Source organism: Eurypyga helias, unplaced genomic scaffold, assembly GCF_000690775.1.
Source record: "Eurypyga helias isolate BGI_N326 unplaced genomic scaffold, ASM69077v1 scaffold34176, whole genome shotgun sequence".
NCBI lineage: Eukaryota > Metazoa > Chordata > Aves > Eurypygiformes > Eurypygidae > Eurypyga > Eurypyga helias.
The window spans coordinates 8316-31012 of NW_010257815.1; the positions used below are offsets into that span (position 1 = coordinate 8316).

Below are 22697 nucleotides of genomic sequence, written 5' to 3' on the forward strand. Positions count from 1 at the left end.
CTCGCATCCCGATATTCACACCTCCTGCCACAAGTTGTCTCAGAAGGCTGTCAAGGACAGAGCTCTAACTCCCGCTGGCTGCTGGTTCTTAAAGATTAGAAGACAATTATAATTGGATTCCAGAGATTATTTGCTTCACTGAGAAGGGCTAAGAAGGATGGTTCCCCAGCTGATTAAATCTTTATTTCACAGTAGTGACCCTGTGTGTTTCCTAACTCCAAACAGGTACTTGGCAAGATCGGCTTATTGGCGTGCTTTAGCTTAACAAGGCAGCCGACACTGGCCAGCTGCAATGGGAGTTTATCCCATATCTAGATGGTTTCATCTCATTCCTGCAGCTCAGGCCAACGAGCTGAACCCAGCTCCAGCCCCTTCCCCCAGTTTAACGACTAATCAGCCGGTTGCCTGACCAGCCTCCAGGTATCTTCAGCCAAAGCCTTTGGTACCATTTGCAGCAGATGACAAATGGCTGGATCCCTCCCTCACCTCCCACCCTGCGGGTGCTGTTCCTATGCCACACACAGACATCCCAGCTTCCACAAACTGGGCTGTCCTGCCCCAGCCAGCCTTTGCCAGCCTCCTGCCCTGCTAGGCTTTGCCTTCCTGGGGAATACAAAGCAGAGACACTCCCTGCCCAGCAGGCAGAGACCAGCAGCCACGCCGTGCCATGGAAACACAAAGGGCTGCCTCCAGCTCAAGCTGAAACAGAGGGATGAAGTTACTGGGGAAACTGTTTTCCCTTGAAGTGATGGCACCCAGAGCCTCTCCTCTTCTTCCAGGCCCACCCTGTGCTCTGTACCGTTTGTGAACTCCAGTCCTTTGGGGACAGCAAGGCAAAACAGAACCCAGAGGAAGCAGAGGAGGGCATGGCTCCAGAGGAAGCCTGGAGGCAAGGTTAGCTGTCAGGATGCGGGTGAAGGTTGGAGTCCACCATTCTCACTGCTAACAGAGGAGAGGGAACAAAAACAAGCCAGTACGTTAAAAACTCAGAGCAGAAAAGCAAAAAAAAATACAGCCTAGCAACATTGCAGAGAATAGCAACAGCCCCGCAACGCACAGGGCTCTCCGTGTAAGCAAGCACTCCCGCTCCTCCCAGAGCCAGCAGGTCAGACATGCTGCACAGGTGTTGGTTAGATAGTGGTTTGCCCCATAGTAGAATGAAATATAATTTATATACAGAAGGAAACGAGGCCCTTCGCAAAGGTCCCGTTTCAAGAGCGCTGCCGTGTTGGCGAGGGTTGCCGTGAGCCCGCAGCACTCCCCTCTTGGTGCAGCACATTATTCACAGCTTGCAAGGCTCAGCATCCCCCACCCATGCATCGGTGCGAGGCGATTCAGAGGGACGACGAATCCTTGGAAAGCAGGTGGGTTCGCATGCGTCTGCAGGATTCCTGGAGCAGAGAAGTAGAGCAATTGAATTGTTGAAACACAGAATGCCATGCAAGAAAAGGTTGACACACTGCTCTCTCCCTGCAAGGCCTTCCCCACGGGAGTCCGCCTCCCACACCTTGTAGCAAAGCAGGGCACTGGACAAGGCAGGGAGCAGATGGGGACACACAGAGTGCTCGGTCTGGGCTGTACCAACCCCTCACCCCCTGCCACGCTGACAGGCTGTTAGCGCTACCATGATACCAGCTTCCCTCTGCTTCTGGTGACAGCCAACCCCCAGCTCGCAGGTGGAACACACCTGTACACACCTGCCCGGGTGAAACCCTTCAAGCCCAGGCTACCAGCATGCCAACTGCCCGTAGCTTGGCACAGAGTGGACTACTACAAGCCAGGGGACCACAGCTGTCACCAAGCCCAAGACAGAGCCTTGTGTGCATGTCATCACCTCAGCAGGTCAGATTCCCCACAGGGAGAAGAATGGAGGGCGAGGGTGTATCTCACCTCTTTCTGGCCCTCCAAAGATTTCAGCTTTGCCTGGGACATGTGAGCTGGAGATCCACATTTCTGTAACTGGACAAGAGAGAGAAACAGGAGTAGAGAGCTGGGGAATGAAGTGACATCCATGGCCTTCCCCGGGAGCAGCCTGTACCACCAGAGAGCAGCTACCAGCCAAATCTGCTCTTGGTTTGTCTAAGCCATAGGACAGCCCTGCTACTCAGAGGCAGCAGGCTGTGCACAACTCATGGAGGAGGCTGGGAGAGGGGGAAGGAGGCATAAGCCAGTGCCCCAGGACAGGGACACAGGTAGGGCAGAGGGACAAGACTGGAGTGGAGACTCAGTGCTGCCATCCCTGCCCTGCTGCTGCCCTTGATATCTGCTCTGGTTCCCCCTCAGCAGCTTCCAAAGACCTTATCTGAGCATACAGAAGAAATCTGGAAACCTTGTTTTGGGCAGAGAATAGCAAGCAGCTCCCAAGGATCACTCAAATGACAAACTCCACTCCATGTGCTCCCCCCCAACAGCAGCTTCAGCAGTGCTGGGAGCAGCCCTTACCAGGTGGATATTCTCTTTGCTGACTCGTTTGGGCTCCGGTGTGGCATCCCTGCTCTTCCTCTCCAGGACAACTGGGGTTCCCAAAACTTTCCGCTGCCGTAAGAAGAGAAGGCTGTTGGCTAATGCTTAGAGTGCAAAGTGAAAAATAAAGGGAAGGAGCAGGATGCATTGCTGGTAAGCAGTTGGATGCTGGGAAAGAAAAAAAAGGAAGCCAGGCTGGGACAAAGATTGCAAGGCAGAACCACCTGAAATACCATGCCACTAGGCTGAGCCCGCCTGACTGTAAAGGGTTTGGGAGCTGAGCTGAGGCCTGGCAAGGAGCTCAGCCTCTCAGAAGCAGGTACATGCTGCTGTGGGGCAGCCTACAGTGTGCTAACACCTGTGCTAACATGCTAGACTACATCACCAGCTCCCTGTCAGTCCTCATCTCATCTCAGGGAGCAACCAATCCTTCAGAAAGATGCATAGATCCTACAGCCACGTTTCATAGATAACTATGCGTTATATCAACAAGGCTTATTCTCACTATGCACTGCCTTTGCCCCCAGTGGATTTGTGTTCTTTGGCAGCCTGAACAGTGTCCACCTTTGAGGGCCTCATTCAAGCCAGGGCAAGGCAGAAGCAGAAAGAAATATCAGAAAGTCACAGCAGAGACCGTGGGCCAGAGGCTGCCTTTACCTTAATGAGGCCGCTGAAGGAACGTGAGCGGGTGCGTCGTGGTGCTGGGGATGTGGGCACATCAGAGCCAGGAGTGAGAGCTGTAGGATGCTTATTAAACTAGGAGGAAACACAAAGGCAGTATGTTAGCACAGTTACTGTTCTGGTTAAACCAGTCCCTTGCTGCTGCGCGCTGCTCTACCTGCTACCCTCTGCCTAGACCTCAGTCTGGCTCTTTTGCACCCCACCTCAGAGATGCAGGGATAAGGAAGCAGAAAAAGGTTACATCTCCCACCCAGGATTACAGGGAGCTGGGATGTGAGGCTGCTTTGTGCTGGGTACCAGGTTAGCCAAAAGCAGCAGCTGTTGGGGCAGAAAGGGGTTTGTGCAGCAGCTGGAGGCCAACAGCCAGGACTGGTGCTGACCATGCCGCCTCCTCTCTCTGGAGCACCACGTTGGCTGGGAATGCTCACTGGACAGAGAGGAGACCTGTTTGTCCACTCCCCACAGGCCAGAGGGGACAGGATTTTTCCCTTTCTGAGGGAGAAAGATCAACAAGGTCATGATCAGTACTGGAGAACTGGTGGCTGGCAAGTCTGTCTTGGAAAACAGAGCTCAAAGCACAGCTTGGTGCAGCAATCTCCACCGTTAGCCGCATCCGGGATAGGCCGCCTCCTCCTCCCCTGCCTTCTTACAGCTCTGCCCCTTACACAGCCCAAAGCCCACTCTCCCCAGCCTGCCCAGGACTAGGAGCAGCTCTCAAGCAGGCCCTGCCTTTAACCCAGTGCACAGGATCGTGCCGACAAGCACGCACAGAAGATATTCTTCCTCCCCACACTACCTGCCGGATAAGCTTTTTCTTCTTCGCAGAGTCAGGCATATTGTGGACGTGGCGGAAGAGCTCCTTCAGTGCCTCCTCCGTGCGCTGCTGGGTCTCCTCCTGATGGCAAGTGTCCAGCCGGCTTCGCTTCTGAGACTTGAGGGGCTGCAGTTCCTTGGAGCCAGGAGACGTCAGCAGATCCAGGTCGTCCTGGGAAAGAGGAGACAGCAGTTGCTTGCCATGCTTTAATCCAAATGAGCCACCCATCTGGGAAGAGTCTTGTGAGCTGCCTCAACCCCAGTGATTGCACAGGGCTGTGTTTTCCCTACCCCTCTGCAGCAGCACTGCACCAGCAGGCCCTGTGCCAGGAAGAGGTGACAGCAATACAAAGGTGACCCCATTGCTTCTTCCCTCCCCTCCTGGATAAGAGCTGCAGAAGCCCTTCCAGGCTGGAGAAGGGTCAGTGCAGCTCCTTGCGATGCATCTTCCCCCCTTCCTGCAGCTCTGTGAGGCAGGGAAGCATTTGCTGGCAAGACACAGACGAATCTTGTCCTGGTGGCAGCAAGTAGCCTTTATCCCAGCCCCTTTTCCAAGCAGCCTGGCCATGGCAGCAGGCATGTCTGTCTGTTTGAAAGGCACAACCCCGTGAAGGAGCAGATGCTGCACGTACTGGGCACAGGGAGCAGGTTTGCTGCTAAACAGGGGCTGGTAGCTTTCCCCGTGCTTGTGATTAACAGATGCTTCAACTCTGCCCAATTTCCCTAATGCAGCCACCTGCACTACCACACCATATGGCTCCCTCACTCCTGCTCTCTGACAGATCCTCTTTCATAACTTGGTTTGCTCTCAGCTTCTTTCACTCGCAAGGATCCCTTCAGAGCATCTGCCCTTCCATGGAGGGCAGGCACCACATTTCCTGGCCTTACCTTTGACGTGTGGGCTCTGGATCCCAGATAGTGCAGCCTGGCACACTCCCGGATGTACGCTGGGGCCTGTGACGGCAAGCAGAGAAAAGGCTCTAAGTTTAAGTTTAGCATGTTTGGCCCTGGGACAGGATTGGTCCCAGCAAGCGCTGCTTTCCAACCCCACTGAGCCACCTCCACCACGACTCAGCCGTTGAGGGCAGACAAAGCAACGGGTTTTCATGTCCCCAGTGCAGTCCCTGATCAGAGTTTCCCTTTGGTGCAAGAATCCACAACAAGTGGAAAACAGACTCAAAGCAGGGTTCCACAAAAGCTTTTCCCAAGCAATTGCCCCAACTGCAAACTGGCCAAACAAGGGCCTGACAAAGAGGGCAGAAGGGAAACTTTCTGCGGGAGGACTCTGCAGGGAGCAGGTGCCTACAGAAGCCTTGAGAAGCCAAGAGACTGCCTGCTGCCGAAATACTGCCCTGGGGGAACCTGCAGAATGCCCCACGCTCCCGACTGTCCTAGCTCTGAGCAAGAGAGGCCCGAGGCTGCAGGCTGTGCCTATAACAGCAGCAGGCTGACTACCCCGTGGAGAGAAGTTCACAATGAAGTGACCCACTGTATTAGGCATTCAACCCTGGGCAGCGGTCACCCAGGACAAGTCCCTTTGGTTTCCAGGACCCAAGGGGGGCCGGGTGGGCACCCTGCCCACCAAGCTGGGTGTCCTGGGTGGGCAGCGGGTGCTGGGTGCCCAGCAGAGGGGGGTATTACACCGCACCGTGCTGCCGACCTGCCCGGGCACAAAGCCACCTTCCTCTCTCTGGGCTGCCTGCCCAGGGGAGACCTCCTCCCTGGTCACTAAGGAACAGTTCCCCGTAGAAATCCTCCTGCCGCAGAACAGAGCAGCCAGAATATAGCCTTGACATCTGGGATCTCTCTGGATAAGGGGCATTCAGTCTCCAGCTGAAGGGCCAGGGACAGCAAGACCCCAAAGCACGCTTACCTTGAAGAGTTTCTGAGAGTGTTTGATCATGAAGGTCACTCCATTGTTCAGCTTTGTGATGTTCTCCTGAAGGTCATTTGCTGTCACCTGGCAAGGGGACACAGCCAAAGGCGCAACAGTTAGAAAGGGAGGGGGAAGGGTCTCTGCTGCCCTTGCTCTCTCTGGGACAGACACACGCAGCGCCTTAGCAGCAGACCTGCTCCGAGGAGACAAGCAGGCAGGGCTCACAGCACACCAACAAGCAGACCCCACAGAGCCAAAGCTGCCCTGAGAGGAGGAGACCTAGACAACTCTGGGGCCAAACAGTTCATCAGCAGCACAAGAAACCTGGCAGAGACATCTGCAAGGTTTGTCTGGAGCTGTCATTCTTCAAAGAAGCAGGACTGGGCTGTGCTTTCAATTTGACCAAAAAAGATGAAGCATCGAGTTGCAAATGAGACCTATGGCAGGTCTGGACAGAACACTAGGACTGAGTCCACCTCACCATCCCAGCTTCCAACCCTCACATCACTGTATCAATCCTCCCATCTTGGTTCTTCCCCCGTCAGCCTGCCAAGCCTCTGCGTCTACCCGGCAGTATCCCACCCGCAGGTACCGAGGCGCTGCTCACGTTTCTGGGCCACAGGATGTGGGGTGCAAACATGAGGGCAAGATTGTGGGCAGACATCTTGTTCTTGTCCTGCTTCTTGGCGGTCTGGTAGAGCAAGTCCAGCAGCAGTTTGAGCAGGCTGCGGTTGGGCGCGGGAAGGATCAAAAACAGCAGCTGGAGGGCTTCAATTTGGCGTTCTTTGTCTGGAGTGCTGGTCTTATTCCCCTTCTCATCGAACAGCGTCAAGTCTGTCAAATCATAAGGCAGAAGGGGAAGAACATGCATCACCTTCCCTAACAGCAGGCCTATTGCAACTGGCTACTCTTCCCCATCGGCGTGCAGATCTCCGCCAAACTCCCGCACCGTTCCTGGCCCTCCCGTCTCCTCCCCCCAGCTCCCGAGCTCAGCACCTGATGTGTTATCTGAGGTGCTTCTCCCACAGCACAACACAGACGGTTGCTGAGCTGGGTTGAAGGCAGGACAGAGGAGGTTCACATGAGGTAGGTCAATAGCGGTTATTAAGCACACAGAAACCACACCTCGTTTAGGAGACCCCCAGACTTAGATGGAGACCCAGGTTACCAAGGTGAGCTCTACTCCTGCAGGGATCTTTTTATTGCTGGACAGAGAAGACTGGGCTAGACAGACTTGGCATGATTTCTTAGGATTATCAGCTCCAGCCTTGCCATAATTAGGCAGGAAGGTTCCTTCTTACCCTGCCTTTAAAGGTTACGTTTTCCACAGCATTGACAGCTTTCTAGGATGTCAGATCCATTCCCTCTGCTCATCACTTCCTCTTGCTGCTCACTCACCTGCAATTTTGAGGTGGGCATGGAAGTGCTTGTGTGTCAGCAGTGGCTCTGGTAATTCCCCCAGGAACATCTTAAGCAGGGTGGCCACATCATTGGAATGAAAATCCCCAGAGTCCAGGTCAATATCTGTACCACTGTTCAGAGCATCCTTTAGGATCTGTTGCCTGATGCTGTTGCCTGGCACCCGAAACAAGCCTTCTGCTCTTAGATCTGCTCGGCAGAGGGGAGAAAAAAAGGCCACTGATTAATCAGAGGCTGATTCCCATCTTCTTACTAAAACAGTTCCCTCCCCTTTCCAGAGCTTGACAGCAAACCTCAGTGAGCTGCATTCAGAGACATGACTTCAAGCTGGCTTCCATCAGCAGAAAAAGTGCATGCACAGGGGGGAAGAGATTAACACATCTGCTAGGCAATTCTAGGGAAGAGTTGCCTAGGGCAGCCCCAAACCCCTGCTGCTGGAGAGATCAGAGCTTTTCACTCTGCGCCAGAGGCCTGAGGAGGGCCAGACAGACACCCCTTGGGATAGGAAGACAGCAAGACAGAGTCACTTACTTTTGTGGAGATACTCGATTAGCTGGGAAACCTGTGCAATGCCTTCTTCTGTCAGGGGTGAGCCAAACACCACCCCTTTCTCTGCAGAACAGAAGGTAACGTGATCAGGCAGCTCAGAACCCAACAGCCAGAGATGACTGGTCCCCAAAGAACAGCATCTCAGCATTCAGAGAACAGTACCCCAAAATGCTACGGGTGAAGGGCACAAGGACCCCTACTGATGTGAGGTATCACAAGCACTCCCAAATAAGTCATTTCATCTCACCCTGCTGTACTTCCAGGGCTTAATCATCCTGCCTCTTACCTCAGCTTAATTACAGTTTTTATCAGCTAACGCAAACATTCCCTAGCTCTTGAAAAGAAAACCCCACCAGAACAGATGCTGCAGTTTCAAAGGGCACATCATCTGCAAGTCTGGACCTTATGGAAACAGCAAAGTGGGAGGGCAGATGTGACAGCCTGGACTGCCCAGGTGCCTGCCACATCAGCACGCTCCAAACCCGGGAGGGCAAGTCCAGATTAATCCTCACTGTGGCCTGACATGGAATGGAACAGCACGAAGAGGTGCAGCTATGAGGAGAGGGGAACAAGCACTACTGGGGAGAACAGAAATGATCCAACTGGCTCACACTGGCCTCCTTTTCAGGGATGGGTAATTGCTGGAATTCCCTGATCCTAGTGAACCTCTCTTCCATGTCAGCTGCCCTGGCCTGTGTGAAGTACGAAAGCTGAACAAGGAAGAACTATGTAAAAAGCAGAGTAGTGAAGCAACGAGCTGGGCCTTTCTCCATATGGAGCACTGGCAGCTCCTTTCACTCCCAAAGTTCACATTCATCTCATGGGGCTGTTACAGATCAGGCCTGAGCTGCCAGCCCCAGAACTCCAGTAAATAACACAGGCTACAGCCCCAAAAAAAGATGGAAACAACTGGGCTGAAAGGAAGGAGAGATCCAGGAAACATGAGAAGCCTGTTTAACTGAAAGGCACTTGAACCACTGCAGAAAACTGTTCTCGTGCAGAGCGGGGCTTTGCAGGCAGGGCAGTGGTTATCCAGCAGAACAGCATTTTCCAGTAAATGTGGTCTTGCTGGTGAGTGGCTTTTTCCGTCAGATACGCACAGCCAGGACGCTCTATCCCTCAGAAAGCTGAGGCAACTCCCAGAAGCTTCGCTGGCAGCAACCAGAGCCCTGAGCACTGCCTCTTCCCTCGGATGTACCTCGGTTTTGACTGCAGCTAGGGACAAGATGCTGGACAGACCGTACCCAGACGTGCTGTCTGGGGCTGAACTGGAACCAGGTACAGGGCTGGTTTGTCTGGGCCTGGCACTTGGGCTTCAAAGAGCCAACAGACTGAAGGAAAGCATAGTCCTCCCTTCTCCATGAGCATGCTGCCGGCAACATGGGCCAATTCTGGGGGCAAGCTGGGCATTTTGTACCCCAGCTTTCTGTGGCTGAAGATTTCCCTCCTTATTGTTACAGCTGATGGCCCAGCAATCCAAGGAGTGCACTGGCTGCCCTGATTAAAGTTATCTCCCACACAGCTTCCTCTTGCTCCCTCCCCCTCCCCTTTCCCATTTGAATTTTACTAGCTTTTGGTCTGTTGTACTACAGATCTTACTGCTCTGTGGTGTTGATGCTCACAGCATGTGGGGAAGACCTGGTTAACCCTATGCACTTCTCTAGCAGCCTTCCTGTGCAAATAAATTTATTCCGCCTGAGGAATGTTCCACTTTCTTCCAGGACTTCTGAAAAACCTGGTAAGCCACCAGGAACTCCAGCCTCCTGTTAAATCAAGAACTTTGTGACCTCTCTCTGATAAAGTACATGCTTCAGTCTTGCAGGAGAAAGGAGGGCAATGTGACCTCTTGATCCACACGTAAGATCTGAAAGGCTTGAGAGCAAAGGGAGAGAACAGTTGGCAGAAGATTCTTATTCTTGAAGGAAACTAAACTCATTAGACATTCAACAGATAGAATCAATAGTAGCCAGGAAGAGAAGAGGAACATACATCTTCTTGAGACATGCCGGGCCTGACAAATTCGATATACTTTTGAAGTCAGAAGTTGATATCTGAATGAGAATTTATTCTCAAAGAAACTTGAAAGACGTGTCTGGAGAATGGATGCTGAGTTGCAAAGGCTTAGATGTTATTGTACAATTGCTTCTGAAACTAAGCAGCAGCATGAGATTGAGTTTCCTGATGCTCAAAGAAGTTGTAAGTATTCGCAGTTTGATCAGCTCTGAGCTCTACGGTCCTTGGCCTCTGGCTTTGAAGAAATAAAACCTGTTTGTTCTAGCTGGTCTGTAACACAAAGAAAAACAAATGATGGCTCCAAGATGAAACACACAGTACACGAAACTGATTTTCTCTGTAGGCACAAACTTCTTTTTCGCAGAGTTTGGCCAAGGAGTTCACAGACAGTGCCTGTCAATGCAGGGAGACACTGCCATTGCAGCCTGGGAGCACAGCCAGAAGACTTGGAAACATCTGCTCGCTGTAGCTGTAGTGAGACACATGGCCATGGAGACGTCTGAATGGGGGAAGGCAGAGCTCTCAGGGAAGAGAGCTGGCGGGAGACAGCAGGTCTGATAAGAGCAGTGCTCCAGCACAGATAATTAAAAAAAAAAAAAACGAGCAAGAGAAGGCTCACGAGCCCCTGCCAGGAGGTTTTGACAAGGACATGGAAGTTTCCATACAAGCTAAGAAAACACTTTCAACTTGGTTACTCACTCGCTTCTGTTTGTCAAGTGGCAAGTGTCTGAATTTAAGGTGTCCTCCTACTTTCCTGGAATAGAGGCAGGAGCAGTAACAGGCATGAGCACAGTTTAACTGCCGTTTGTGAGCAGCGTGAAGACCTGTTACTATGGAGCAGCAAGAGAAGTCATGGCAATGTTGAATAATTCTCACCAAGGATGCTAAAGGACTTGATTTGCAGTACTTGATTTTCCCCTGCAGTGCTGTCCAGCCCAGGGTGAGCGTATCTACCAGCGTTCCCACCGGGTGAGCCAGGACTGGAGGGCTGGAGCCAGCACCAGAAAATTCAGCCTGAGCAGTGGGGCTGTGGAGCTTGTCCTTATGAAACAATGGAGGAATAGGTTCGGGGGAATCAGAAACACCTAGAGAAACCACGTAAAGGTTGAAGACAAAGAAAAGCCACACTCAGATAGCGATAGCTCCCTTCTCAGAGATACTCACTTCTCAGAGATACAACAGCAGAATTGCTCCAAGGAAGGGGAAGGTTAATTAGAAGTGTTCAACCTCAGGCTGCCAACATCTGAAGGCAGCTCCCCGCAGCTTCTCTGCCAGCAGCCAGCCAGTCTAGGTAGGAAACCAGAGCTGACAGGGGATGTGAGAGGTGCCCAGATGGAGGTAGTTTCTGTCTAGACAAGTGAGAAGGTTTAACTGAACTTACCAGGAGAACCAGGCTTCCCTTGAGTGTGGGCAGAGATGGGAGAAAGCACAGACACACCTAGAACACCCTTTTAGCTACAACACAACAGAAATACCAGCCAGTGAAGAGAGGATCTGAACACAGCTGTGCTCAAAAGCAAAACTCAGACTTCTGAGAAGGGGCCTGGGGCTAATGTTTCATAACCAAGACAGCTGAACTTGAAAGAGAAGATAAGAATAGTCAGTTTACCAGAAGAAAACTCCAGCTGAATGCTTGTGTCAAAGAGAAATTTGCCATCTCCCAGGGCTGAATGTGGGCTTCAGCAGAGCCAGTCTGCAGAGCTTTGTCACTGACTCAGTGGATTGGGATGTAGATCAGAGCAGCACTGGCATTTGGATGGGGGATGCTTACAGCTTTCTGAGCTGCTCCCTTCCAGAGAGCTGAGACAGCAGCTCAAGGAGACAGTGAGGCCTGAGTGAAGTCAGTGGGCCTGGAAAACCTGAGCGTTATTGTTCATCATGGAAGCTGATGCTCTCAGCCTTTTCTGATACTTCACTTCTGAGAAAAGCCAGTGAGCTAAGGAAAATAGAGCATGGACTAGCATGGACACAAACAAGCAGAGGGACAAGGATACTCTGGTGTGCACTGGAAGAACCTGCAGCTTGTTCAGGCAACCCTTTACAGCTCAGTGCTGTCCGCAGAGCCAGACCAGCAGCACTCTGGTACCAAAGCTGTATCTCTGTGGGGTGTGCTGAACTGAGCACAGTGAGCAGCTGGCCCACCCAGGTCAACCTGACCAAAACCACAGCGATAATCCCCAGGAGAAGGCTACTCTAGAAGCAGCAGGGCATTGCTGGGATGAAGCTCCTGGCCTTTGTTTTGCTCCTTTCTAGAAGTGGCATCCCCAGAGATTACAAACCTACAGTATTAAGCAGTCAACACAAGCTCAAAACAACAGGCCCACACCAAAAGTTTTATAAACTACGTGTATGAGATCATAACAGTCAGCATCACCCTTAAGGGGGGCACCAGACATCATGCCCTACTCACCCTTGCGCTTCAGAGACATCAGAGAACGAAAAAATCCAGAAGCTGTGTTGTTTGCCCCGGGCAGCTTTGGGTCCTCCTCTCCCATTAGCTGGGCCAGCTCTGCCCCAGGCAAGTCAATCAGCCTGGTAATGTTGCTGACGACCAGCTCCGTGAACACCTCTGGTTTTTCATGGCGCAGCTTTTCCACGAAGAAGTCAGGATTGAAGATGATTGGCTGGCTGCGGAGGGAGGAGTCATTGCAAATGACAAAATTGCAGATGGCATCACTGGGAAAAAGGAGAAGAAAAAAAAAAACAAACCAGTAACTCCTCATTGCTTTGTTTTTTACAGCCAGCTGGTCTGCCCTGAAGGAGTCATCTGCTGTCACTGGAGCCACCAGCCTGCACCAACAGCACTGTCTGTCTTTGGTGAGCGTTCAGCGCAGCACACTTACATTCCCCTTCGGAGCAAAACCATTTCTGGCTTGTTTGTACAATGCAGCCCAAAACCAGCGCTCCATAGCGCGATGGTAACACGCAACACATGGCAACACCCAAAAGTAGAACTTTTTACCGCATCTACAACCTAATAGCTCAGGCAGATAGGACACCCGATATTTTACATTAACTTACCACTCTCAGTCATAAATAAGTTTGGTTCTGTCTCCCTTTCTCCCCAGAAATACACTCCAGTGGCCTGAAAGTCTAAATTCCAACCTAGATTTTTTCATGGCCAGTTTACACTCATCAGTTCTCATTGCTGTTCCATCATCCCTATCTTCCTACCAACAAATAGACAGCTCCTATGCCCTGGAACTTTGTTTTTAAGATCATAAACGTGCAATAACACTGACTCACAGTTCTACTAGGGATGCGTGAAACGCTCCCAGGTGACAAGCTTGCCAACTCTTGGGTTGCTGCTCTCTGCCAGCCATGGTAACTGCCCAGCTATGCACTGAGCCTGGAGTGAGCGTGACCTCATCAGCATTAAAACGAGCCATGGAAGATCAGTCCTTGAGGAACGCCTAGTAACCTTTTTCCTACAACATCTCTTTTTGGCTGGTCCAGTTCTTGCCTCTTCTTCAGGCTGCTGTCCTATAGCCAACTTCCCTATTCTCTACTGATGCCTACTTTCTTCATTTCGTAGCTTCTTACATGTCATGGGAAAAGGGATGTGTCTGAGACACTGCTCTGCTACAAGTTATCTGTGACAGACACTCAGCCCTACCAGAGGCGAGCTAAGCCACATTTACCATGTCTAAAATAAAAATGAAGTTATCAGAGAGCTATCTCAGGTCAATCAATGCTCTTAATGCTCACATTTAAAGCTTATTCCAATTCCCATCTACCTCTAGGTCTTCCTTTAGCATCCTCCCACCACATTTTCAAACACTGGGACGCTTCTGAAGTCAAGCCCACAGGCTAGAGTTGCCTAGCCTGCTTCTCCTCTTTCACTTAAATGTGAAGATTAGTGTCATTATCCTGCAGTCACAAGCTACTGCCCCAAATGTCATACTTGGCTATGAAGTGCTGGCCTGGCCCGGCAAGTCGGTGTGCCAGCTCTCCCGGGGCTCTGGGTGGAGGCTGCCTACCCACCCAGCTTTACACAGTGTGCTTTCACTGCATGACATTTCCCAATCCTTTAAACATTCTTGGGCACATACAACACTTCCCACTCTTTCACACCCCTCCCCAGCTGTGAGGTCCCACCGAACACCATTTTCCAGCGGCAGCTGCCAAGCGCACAGGCAATAGATGGGCGGATCGCACCGGCCCCTGAGATGCCGTGTGGTACCTGGGGGGAGCACGTGCTCTGCCGATCCCCCCCGAGGCCACCAAAGGCTTTCCCTCCAAAGCAGGCTTTCCCACAGAAGACTGGAGCACCTTGACCCTCCTCCTCTCCTCTGCTGAGGGGCGGAGGCCACATCTCCGTGTTCGGGCCGCGCTGGGCATCCATGCCCAGTGCTGAGCACGCCTGCCACTGGATGCATTTGCAGCTCACTGGACCTTATATCCATTGGTTCAAGCAACACAGCACTTCAGCAACTAGTCCAGAGATCTCAGCAACTTACTGTTCTGATGTGAATCAGCAGTAGCTAACGAAGGGGAGGACATCAAAGCACATACAGGCAAGTCACCCGAACTCCATCCCGCCTCCACGCAGTGTCTGTGAAGCCCACAGTCACCTGAGCTACTGCTGAACTGCTCTGCCCTGAAAGACCGTCTTGGCGTGATTTCCAGGATGCATGATCAGAATAAGGGAATAAAAGCTGGCACTCGGGCTCCACAAGGAGAAAGATGCTTGCTAAAATTGGGGGAAAACAGGCTCTTAGCGACTTTGCGTCATGAGAATCCGTACGAAACCCCCACCCCTTGCCACTGCTCCCCATGGATGGCAAAGACTTCTTCAGGAGGATGGAGAGGAGGAAGGTCTGCAGGGCAGACTGCAAGGCAATCTGCCAGGTCATCCAAAATTTTAGAAAGCTCTTAAAGGCTCCCAGCTGCCTCACTCAGCATGGCCTAGCGAGCACGCTGCCGACTCCAAATGGGGGCCATATTTTTCCGAGTACCTCCCACCTTGTTTTTCAGCAGTTTGTTATCTGCAATAAATCAAGACTGAAACGCAACAACTCGGTATCAGCTGCCAAAAAGGAACTGCCGATCGATCTGATCACATTTCATCGCACGGGGCTACAATGCACAAACCAAGTGCCAGATCTGCCCATAATGTGGAGCAAGCCCTTCGCCTGAAACCCATGACAACTCATTCTGTGGCAATACAGATCCTGAGAAGGGTTAATAGCAAGTGTATAGGCCCAGTGACCCTGCCTGCAATGATCCGTGCACTGTTATTCACTCACTAGCAGTTTTGTTTCCCCACAGAGAAGATATGCAAATACTTTGCAGCAGTTACATCAAGCATCACAGATTATCTGCTCCCTCTGACAATTAGAGATCTAGATTCAGAGAGAGAAAATTAAACAATTTTGTCAACTAGAACTGACTGACATGACTCTCGGCACAGCCAGCGTTACAAGTTGCACAAAGTTTAACGACATTTAATGCAAAAATAAATAGGAAAAAAGTAAATTTCTTACATGAGTGCTGAGAGCTTTTGGAGAGGCATTAGGAAGCAGAGACAGGGAAAAGAACTTGCTCCTTGTTTCCAGCAACAAAAGAAACCTGCCTGTCCCAGCACAGCCTATGCAAATTCCACGCATGCTACGAGACACAAGGGCGCATTATTGGGCCTGAAAGGCCCCCTTGGCACACACTGGGCATCAGCCTTCACACAGAGACAAAACAGGAAAGAAAAGCTGGACAAATTGATTCATGTCTCTTGCCAAAGGCTGCGTAGCTGGAGTTTAACAGCAAATAATTCCTACATAGAAACTGGGGTTTTGAATTAGGACCAGCGTGGTATTAAGTGCTCTCCACCTGTATCCAAGAGGAATCCACAAATAGCCCCAAATCCACCCTGTGTTTACCATGAGTAAAGCCATGCGAACACATTCCCAACGGCATCCAAGCGCAACTGATGTTTCGGCGCTGGCAGGACAATAACCCAGTCCCTTAACCACACGACCCCGTGCCCAGGAACCTCACTAGAAACGCTTTCCCTGCCCTGCCTTTCACACTTTTAGACCCTTTCAAAGGCAAAAACTGGTGGATCCGCAGCCCCAGAGCACCTTTTGCTACCATTACTGTGCCACCATGGGCTGTGCATCCACTTCAGGCTTCCCGTTCCACGTTTCTCTGGAATCCCGTCCAGTTTCCCTGCCTGCCGCAGCTGGGACCAGCCTTGTGTACTCTTATTGTGGCACGGCACTTCAATGAGCTACTTAATTTTGAAAGGTCACTTTATTAGCAGCTCTTCCTCACACAGAAAATTTGCCTTTGGATCCTTATTGCTAATCAAAATGGAAATGTGAAGCAAACCCCCTATTTCTGAGCAAAGATAAAGCCCCCACTGGCTTTACACACAATAACCCTGCCAATCCTCGCTGCTGCACACGCTATAACCTCCAGAAAAAAGCCATGTGCCCCATCTGCTGTTTTCATGTTAAAAAAGGAAGATGGATGTACTCTACCTACACTCACAGTTTATGTAACAGCAGTGAAGGGGGGAGACAAACACGTATTCAGCGAGTTTACTGCCTTTTTTCTTTGCTCTACTTGCAATTAGAGTTATATTTTCTGTATGCTGTAATCTCAGATTGCTTTACAACACGCCAAAAGACAATAAAATAAAGGAATAAATAGCTTCCTCTCTGATCCCATGAATAAAATCCCAATGAATAATAAAACCTTGTACTAATAGGGTTGTGATTAAGACAGCAGATTAAAAAAAATGGGTCCTATATTGTGCTGAGATTCTTGCCATTCTGGTATCTTTCAGGAGCGAAGCCTGTGATCCAGCCAAGTCACAAAGAAAGCTGTCTGTCACACGCAAGGTTCTTGCTGCAGGCATGACAGCCCCATCATTTCATGGGGAGTGGATGGTGCAGGAGGTCAAAATCATGATGGATCAATTAATCCCTAAGGTAACTAGATCCAAGCCAGGGAAATGCCTTGGAAACTAGGACAAAAATGAGACTTTGACTGGCAAAACCCGGTGACTGAACCTGCGGTGCGAGAGCCGTGCAGGCAGGCAGATTAGCTCACGTGGCGGCAAGCTGGCAGTCAGAGAGGTGAGACCTAATGTTTTAGTGGCTTTTACAGATTTGACAGTGTTCTAACTCCACCCGTGTGCGGGCAGAAACAGGTTCAAGCAACATGAAATAGAGCATAAGGAGAAGACAAGTAAGCCAAGAAGGATGTACCTCTGCGGCAAGGCATTAGCTATGTTAGTCCGTCGGGAAGAGTGTAAAAGCTGGAAGCTGCAGATTTCGGAGGAGCCTGACATACCTAATTCAGTGGGCAAAATCCATCTCTGGTGCCATTTTGCACACCTGGTGCGTTGTCGCTAAGAGCCAACACTTGACGCCACAGCCGAGGAGACTTACCATACAGGAGTAAAAGGATTAAAGAGCTTTTGAAAATAAGGCAGATAATGGAAGAAGGTCTCCTTCTCTAACAAGAAAGTCTTTAGGCTGTGAGAAACGGCCAGGCTACTACCAAACACCGAGAGCGGGGCGATACGCAGGCAGGGCTAAAGAACACAGAACGTGAGCGGTGCTTTGCCTGGCGAAGCACAAAGGGAGACGGGACAGATGCACACAGGCTCGTGTTTCCCCAGGGAGAGAGAAGTAGCATCGTGTCCGATGTTGTGCCAGAGTACGGAATCAATTAATGAGGATGTCTGAAGACAGGATTTCCAGAGCCAGATAGGAGCCATCCCAGATTTTGCAAAGAGATGAAAGAACCGTAGTGAAATTAAGCACAAAAGGACCAGAAGACAAATGATTTCCTAGATTTAAAAAAAGATTTAACAGAAGTGTAATGGGGAGGGACTGTGGTGACATTCGAACTGACTTCACAGTTCAGATTGCTTTGAGGACTGTACTTCAGACCGACGTTCTTGTAAGACGGCGTAACAAAGATCGCATTCAGGCCTCTTGATTTAGCACAGTAACTCTTCACAGGGTGACCGATTCGCCTCTGAAAAACCTCAAGAAAAACACGCAGCAATTTTTTGCCTAGGGGTTATGCTCATAAGGCCTTTAAGGGGCAGGGAGAGCCCTTCTGTGACGAGCACACTGGGCGCTGATCCTTGACCGCTCTCTCTAGCCTCAACACCAGTAAGCATTCAGGCCTCTTGATTTAGCACAGTAACTCTTCACAGGGTGACCGATTCGCCTCTGAAAAACCTCAAGAAAAACACGCAGCAATTTTTTGCCTAGGGGTTATGCTCATAAGGCCTTTAAGGGGCAGGGAGAGCCCTTCTGTGACGAGCACACTGGGCGCTGATCCTTGACCGCTCTCTCTAGCCTCAACACCAGTAAGCTGCCCTAGGTTGTGCTGGTCCTTGACTGCTCTCTAGCCTCAACACCAGTAAGCTGCCCTAGGTAACGCCGCCTTTTTAATTTTTGCTTTGCTTTCTTCACATCTGAACGGCTAACACAGAGCCATTCAGCCGTTTGCCTGTGGGAACCAGATAATAATATACAATTTAAACAGCACGAATGCTGCTGCAGGTGATGGACAGCCTGTGCTGGACAACCTGGAACTAACCTAACACCTTGCCATCTTTTGGGCATGGGGTAAATTGGATAGCCAAGTCTGCGATAAGAATTCAAATTCTGTCTCAGTAAAGGACTCGGAGCAGACCTCAGCTACACATTCGTGATGGGAACCTGGAGCTGGGCCTATCTGGGAAGATAAAAGGGTTGGGGGGGTGGGAAGTGTGCTTTGGAAGAAGCACAACATGCAACATATTACCAGTGTCAAAGCAAAGTGCAGTAGCAAGACAGACAGCTTGATATATGTGAAACATCAAGAAATTTGCATTTCAGCATGAAATTTCTCTTCAGTGAATTCTTTTGTGATATCTTTAATAATAGCCACTGGAGTATTTTAAAGTCAACAAAGCAGAACTTCAATCGCTGCAACATCAGAGTATCCGGATGCCTTCTCGTGCTAGGAGGAGGAAAAGAACCCAGAGGCGCCCAAGAGAGGAGCCGCATGTCCACCGCGGCTCCTTCCCCAGCTCGGGATGATCCCACGCTGTGCAGCGGCTCAGCCTCCTACCCAAGGCTCCGTAAAAAAATGCAGGAACACAGCTACTGCCAGAAACCCAGTAATTTAACATTAAAGATCTGCAAACTCACACGTCTGCCTGAACATCAGAATAAGGCAGTCCAAGAGCACTAAATAGCGACGCTGCTTGGGTTTCTCATGACTTTCAATGCAGTCTAAAGTTTGTGTCTTCATTTTCATGTAAGCCCCTACGGGGAGCAGCAACACAAGAGGAGCCCTAGTTCCAATCCTGATTTCACTGAAACCACCACCAAAACGGAATCCTTTTAGCTGGCAGCAGCTGCCTCTTCTCATTACCGATCTATTCACTTTTATCACTGTGGCATTGGGAACCTTGGTCACAGCTGGGGACTCCGCTGTGCTCCATGCTGTACAAACACAGAACAAAGGCAATACCCTGTCTTCAGAGGGCTGATAGCTAAATCTGAAATGAACGCTGGAGGGACAGAAAGGAGGAGGAATCCCAGGAGAAGAGGCAGCACTATCAGTCGGCGTGACTGATATAACCGAACTCCGCCAGCTTTTCTGTAGTCACTATTCAAAAGGAGGGCGAGGAAGGACAGAAAAATAATCAGGTCATGCTGCAGACATTTAGAAGAAACCCAGCTTCTGCACGAGGGGCGACGTGGGACTGAGCACAAAGGAGCCGGTTGGAAAGCTATCAGGCAGGGACGCTGGGACGCGGGGCGGGGGAGGCAAGAGCCGAGCTCCAGGCGCTGGCCAGGAGCCACCGGTGAGGCGCACACGGGAGCCGGATGAGCCTGGCAGCACCGCAGGGCCCTGCGTGGCCGCATCCGCGCCCCCGCAGCAGGGTGGGAGGGTGGCAGCCGGAGGAAGCCCTGCAGTCACTTCCCACCACCCAGAACATGTCGGGTAGGCGTGCTGCTTCCCCCGGGAGAAGGCCACCAGGGCTCGGGACTAGTCTGGATGGAAACTGCATTGATGTCGTTTTCCCCGCCCCAGTCATACAGTTATAATCATGATAAAACACCACATGTTTTTGCTTTATTTTAGTAATTTAAGCCATTCTCTATGTGAGCAATGTACCGTAGATGTGAGGTACCCTGTGGGGCCAGGTGGTACCTGTCCTGAATGCTGGGTCCCATGTCTAGGACAGGGATTTTGGGCCTTTTCTCCTCATGCCCTGCAGAATTACCCACCACAACCTGCAAGGACACCTCCTGTTTTCATGAACCCTAATGCTTTTCTTGCATAATCTAAAATTCTTTACTGAATGTCTGCCCACGGGCTCACACCAACTGACTGATCTTCAACCTCACTTATATCCCAGGTAGGAAGTTTCTTCCCACTTTTGTCTGTTTGGTCCTTAGCTGGGTGGACTGCAAGGTCCACGCCTGTCTGCTGTATCCTCAAAGCATCCATGGGTACTCTCCAATTGCCAACAACAATAGCATTCCCTTACTCTCCTCATTTTAAAATGTCTTTAACTTATTTACTTCCCCATTTTGAGTGGAAGTCAGGAAAAGACATAGCCCAGTCCTACATTTACCTCCTTGGCTTCTAGCACTCAGAAATTGCTGCATGCACCTCTGATTGTCCCCCTTACACATGAAGACAAGAGCCCTAGGGCATCCGTCACAGGCAGGGAAAAACACAGCTTAGTTAGGTTAGGTTAGCAAAGACACACCATGTAGATGCTTCTCAGTCCAGTAGCTCCAAGCCAGCATCCAGCTCAGAGCAGGATTACCATCTATAAAGAGGAACCCCACAACAATCAGGTTTACTTATGACATGAAAAAAATCGAGCAATCCCATGAAAACAGCACAGCAAAATAAACAAGCTATTGCAGCAACTAGTCTGGGAACTCAGAGCAACCCAGCAAGGATGGAAGGCTGTTTTCCTCCAGCCTTCCCACAGGATGATAATCACCCAAAATCGGTACCACCAACTCATGGCCGGAACACATTCAGGAATCCCATCCTACCACCAACTGTCAGCACATGAGCAAAGCATCGTGACCTAAGTACAATGAGCTGGAGCACTCACAGGTTTGCTTGACAGCTGCTGTTTTTTCTGGACCAAGGGGATACCAAGACCTGGGGTCAGAACCCGCAGCCAGCTCCCAACAAGCGCTGTTGTGGGAGGTTTGGCAGTCAGAGCCTGGCAAATGCAGAGAATAAAGGTACTCGGGAAGTCACAGCTCTTGTTTTTGTTCGTTACACTTCAACTCCCCAACGCTCCTTCGCTCTGGAGGTGCAACGGGCAAGCTGCGTGCCTGCATCTGTGTTTGTACCGTGGTGGTGTCTGTAAAGGATGGATGAGAGCGCATCAAATCCCTTCTCATCAGCAATCCTCTGCAGACACCACTGAGTATGTCAGAGGCCACATCCCATGTTCCAGATGTGTAAACTCTCACAAGCTGGAATTGCAATGAGGCACACCTGGATGCGTGCCAGCATTTAAATAAGCCGGTGACATCTGGTCAGGGCTGCCGAGGCACACAGATAAACAGGCTAGGCCAGCCGCAGAGCGGCACAGCGTACAGTACCAGAGACGGAGACGCACAAAGCAGCCCAATTAACTCGCTGAATTGAACAGGCTGGGGGCCGAGTGCTTGTGAAGGGGATTTGGGAAAGCTATGTCAAAACCTGGAATACTGTACACAGATACCAGAATCCGTATGACAATAACCTACACTGTCACTTTATGCAACTCTCCCATACTGATGGGAAACCGCTTCTCTTCCCGTGCCGTGTGACAGGTCATCTCCATCTGGATTCACCTAGTTTCTCTGCAGAGCCCAGGAAACAGGGATATATTTATGTGCTGCTCCAGGGACCGCTCAGGAGGATGCAGAGTGGCACATGTCTGAGAAGAGAGCTCCAGGCACCCCTGAGAGCTTGCGAAGGATGTTCCCTAAAAGGCTTCCCACTCTCCAAGGCACGGCCAGCCGTAGCCCACTCGTCTCCTGCTATATGACAGCTCGCGAGCAGGGCTGTAGGAATGCCCATATGGAACTCCCAAACCATAAAGCTACAGACTCAATGTTGAAATGAACTCCAGCAAAACAAAGAAGGAAACTAATGCCATCTCCCCCGAGAACTTTCTGCCTCTGAAAATCAGAGCTGCCACATTACAACTCAAGAAGAAAGGATGTTTTGGCCGGACTCCAAATTATTAGAGCTTTATAGGCCAAAAGCAAACACATTGAAAGTTCTCGTAAGCCAGCTGGCAGGCAGTTATTTAAGCAGCTTATCACATTCCCCACTATCTACAGTTTTGGAAAAAAAAATTATGAGGAAACTCTAGATAGCTTAATTGCAATTACCTAGCGTAGAGGTGAGAAAGGCCAAGAGCCAGGGAGCGAGGCTGTTGCACCTCGGAGAGAAGGGCCCAGTGCTCTTGTGAGGCACAACGGTAAGTGTAATGCATGACCGGGGTGAGGCCAGGAACACACCAGACCTGCAGGAACAAAGGGTTGGCCAAACCTATCCCACCATGGGGCTGCAGCTTCTTCCATTTCTCTCCCCAGGCTGGCTGCAGGAGCCCTGTGACTTGGGACGGCAGGAAACCAGTGTCGGTCCCCAGGATTCGGCAAGAGGCTGCCCATGCCTGTGCCCAGCAGAGCACAGGCTGAAGAAGGGGCCTCGGCTCCCTGTTCTTGCCTCCAGCTAGGGAACAAGTGAAAATGAGATCCTGCAGAAAGAGCTCACTGAAATGAGTGGAAAATACCAGGTCTCAGCTGTGACCGGGAGCCTAATCCATCTTACAGAGGGACAGTATTTCCAAGAGGAACTTGACTTCAGTGCAACTGTTAGATATTGGCCAACATTC

The 22697-nt window shown here is 50.8% G+C and overlaps 1 protein-coding gene across 1 annotated transcript; it reads right to left on the reverse strand.

Annotated features, from left to right (window-relative positions):
- Positions 1-1221: 1221 nt before the first annotated feature.
- Positions 1222-15329, reverse strand: ARHGAP19 (Rho GTPase activating protein 19). The gene is made up of 12 exons (XM_010154176.1): positions 15301-15329; positions 12225-12490; positions 7784-7864; positions 7232-7441; positions 6441-6667; positions 5831-5917; positions 4846-4911; positions 3941-4129; positions 3121-3219; positions 2443-2535; positions 1891-1959; positions 1222-1391 (listed from the first exon to the last, which is right to left on the reverse strand). Exons 1-12 carry the CDS (start codon positions 15327-15329, stop codon positions 1335-1337), a joined length of 1473 nt encoding a protein of 490 aa, XP_010152478.1. The 3' UTR covers positions 1222-1334.
- Between the last annotated feature and the right edge of the window lie 7368 nt (positions 15330-22697).

Bases quoted from the DNA above. Each gene is read 5' to 3' on its own strand.
- ARHGAP19 (XM_010154176.1), bottom strand. From the start codon at position 15,329: ATGCCTCTCCAAAAGCTCTCAGCACTCAT. The intron at 12,491-15,300 runs GTAAGAAATTTA...CCTTTTTCCCAG, and splicing joins CAAAAGCTCTCAGCACTCAT to TGATGCCATCTGCAATTTTG. The intron at 4,912-5,830 runs GTAAGCGTGCTT...TTGCCGTCACAG, and splicing joins ACTCTCAGAAACTCTTCAAG to GCCCCAGCGTACATCCGGGA.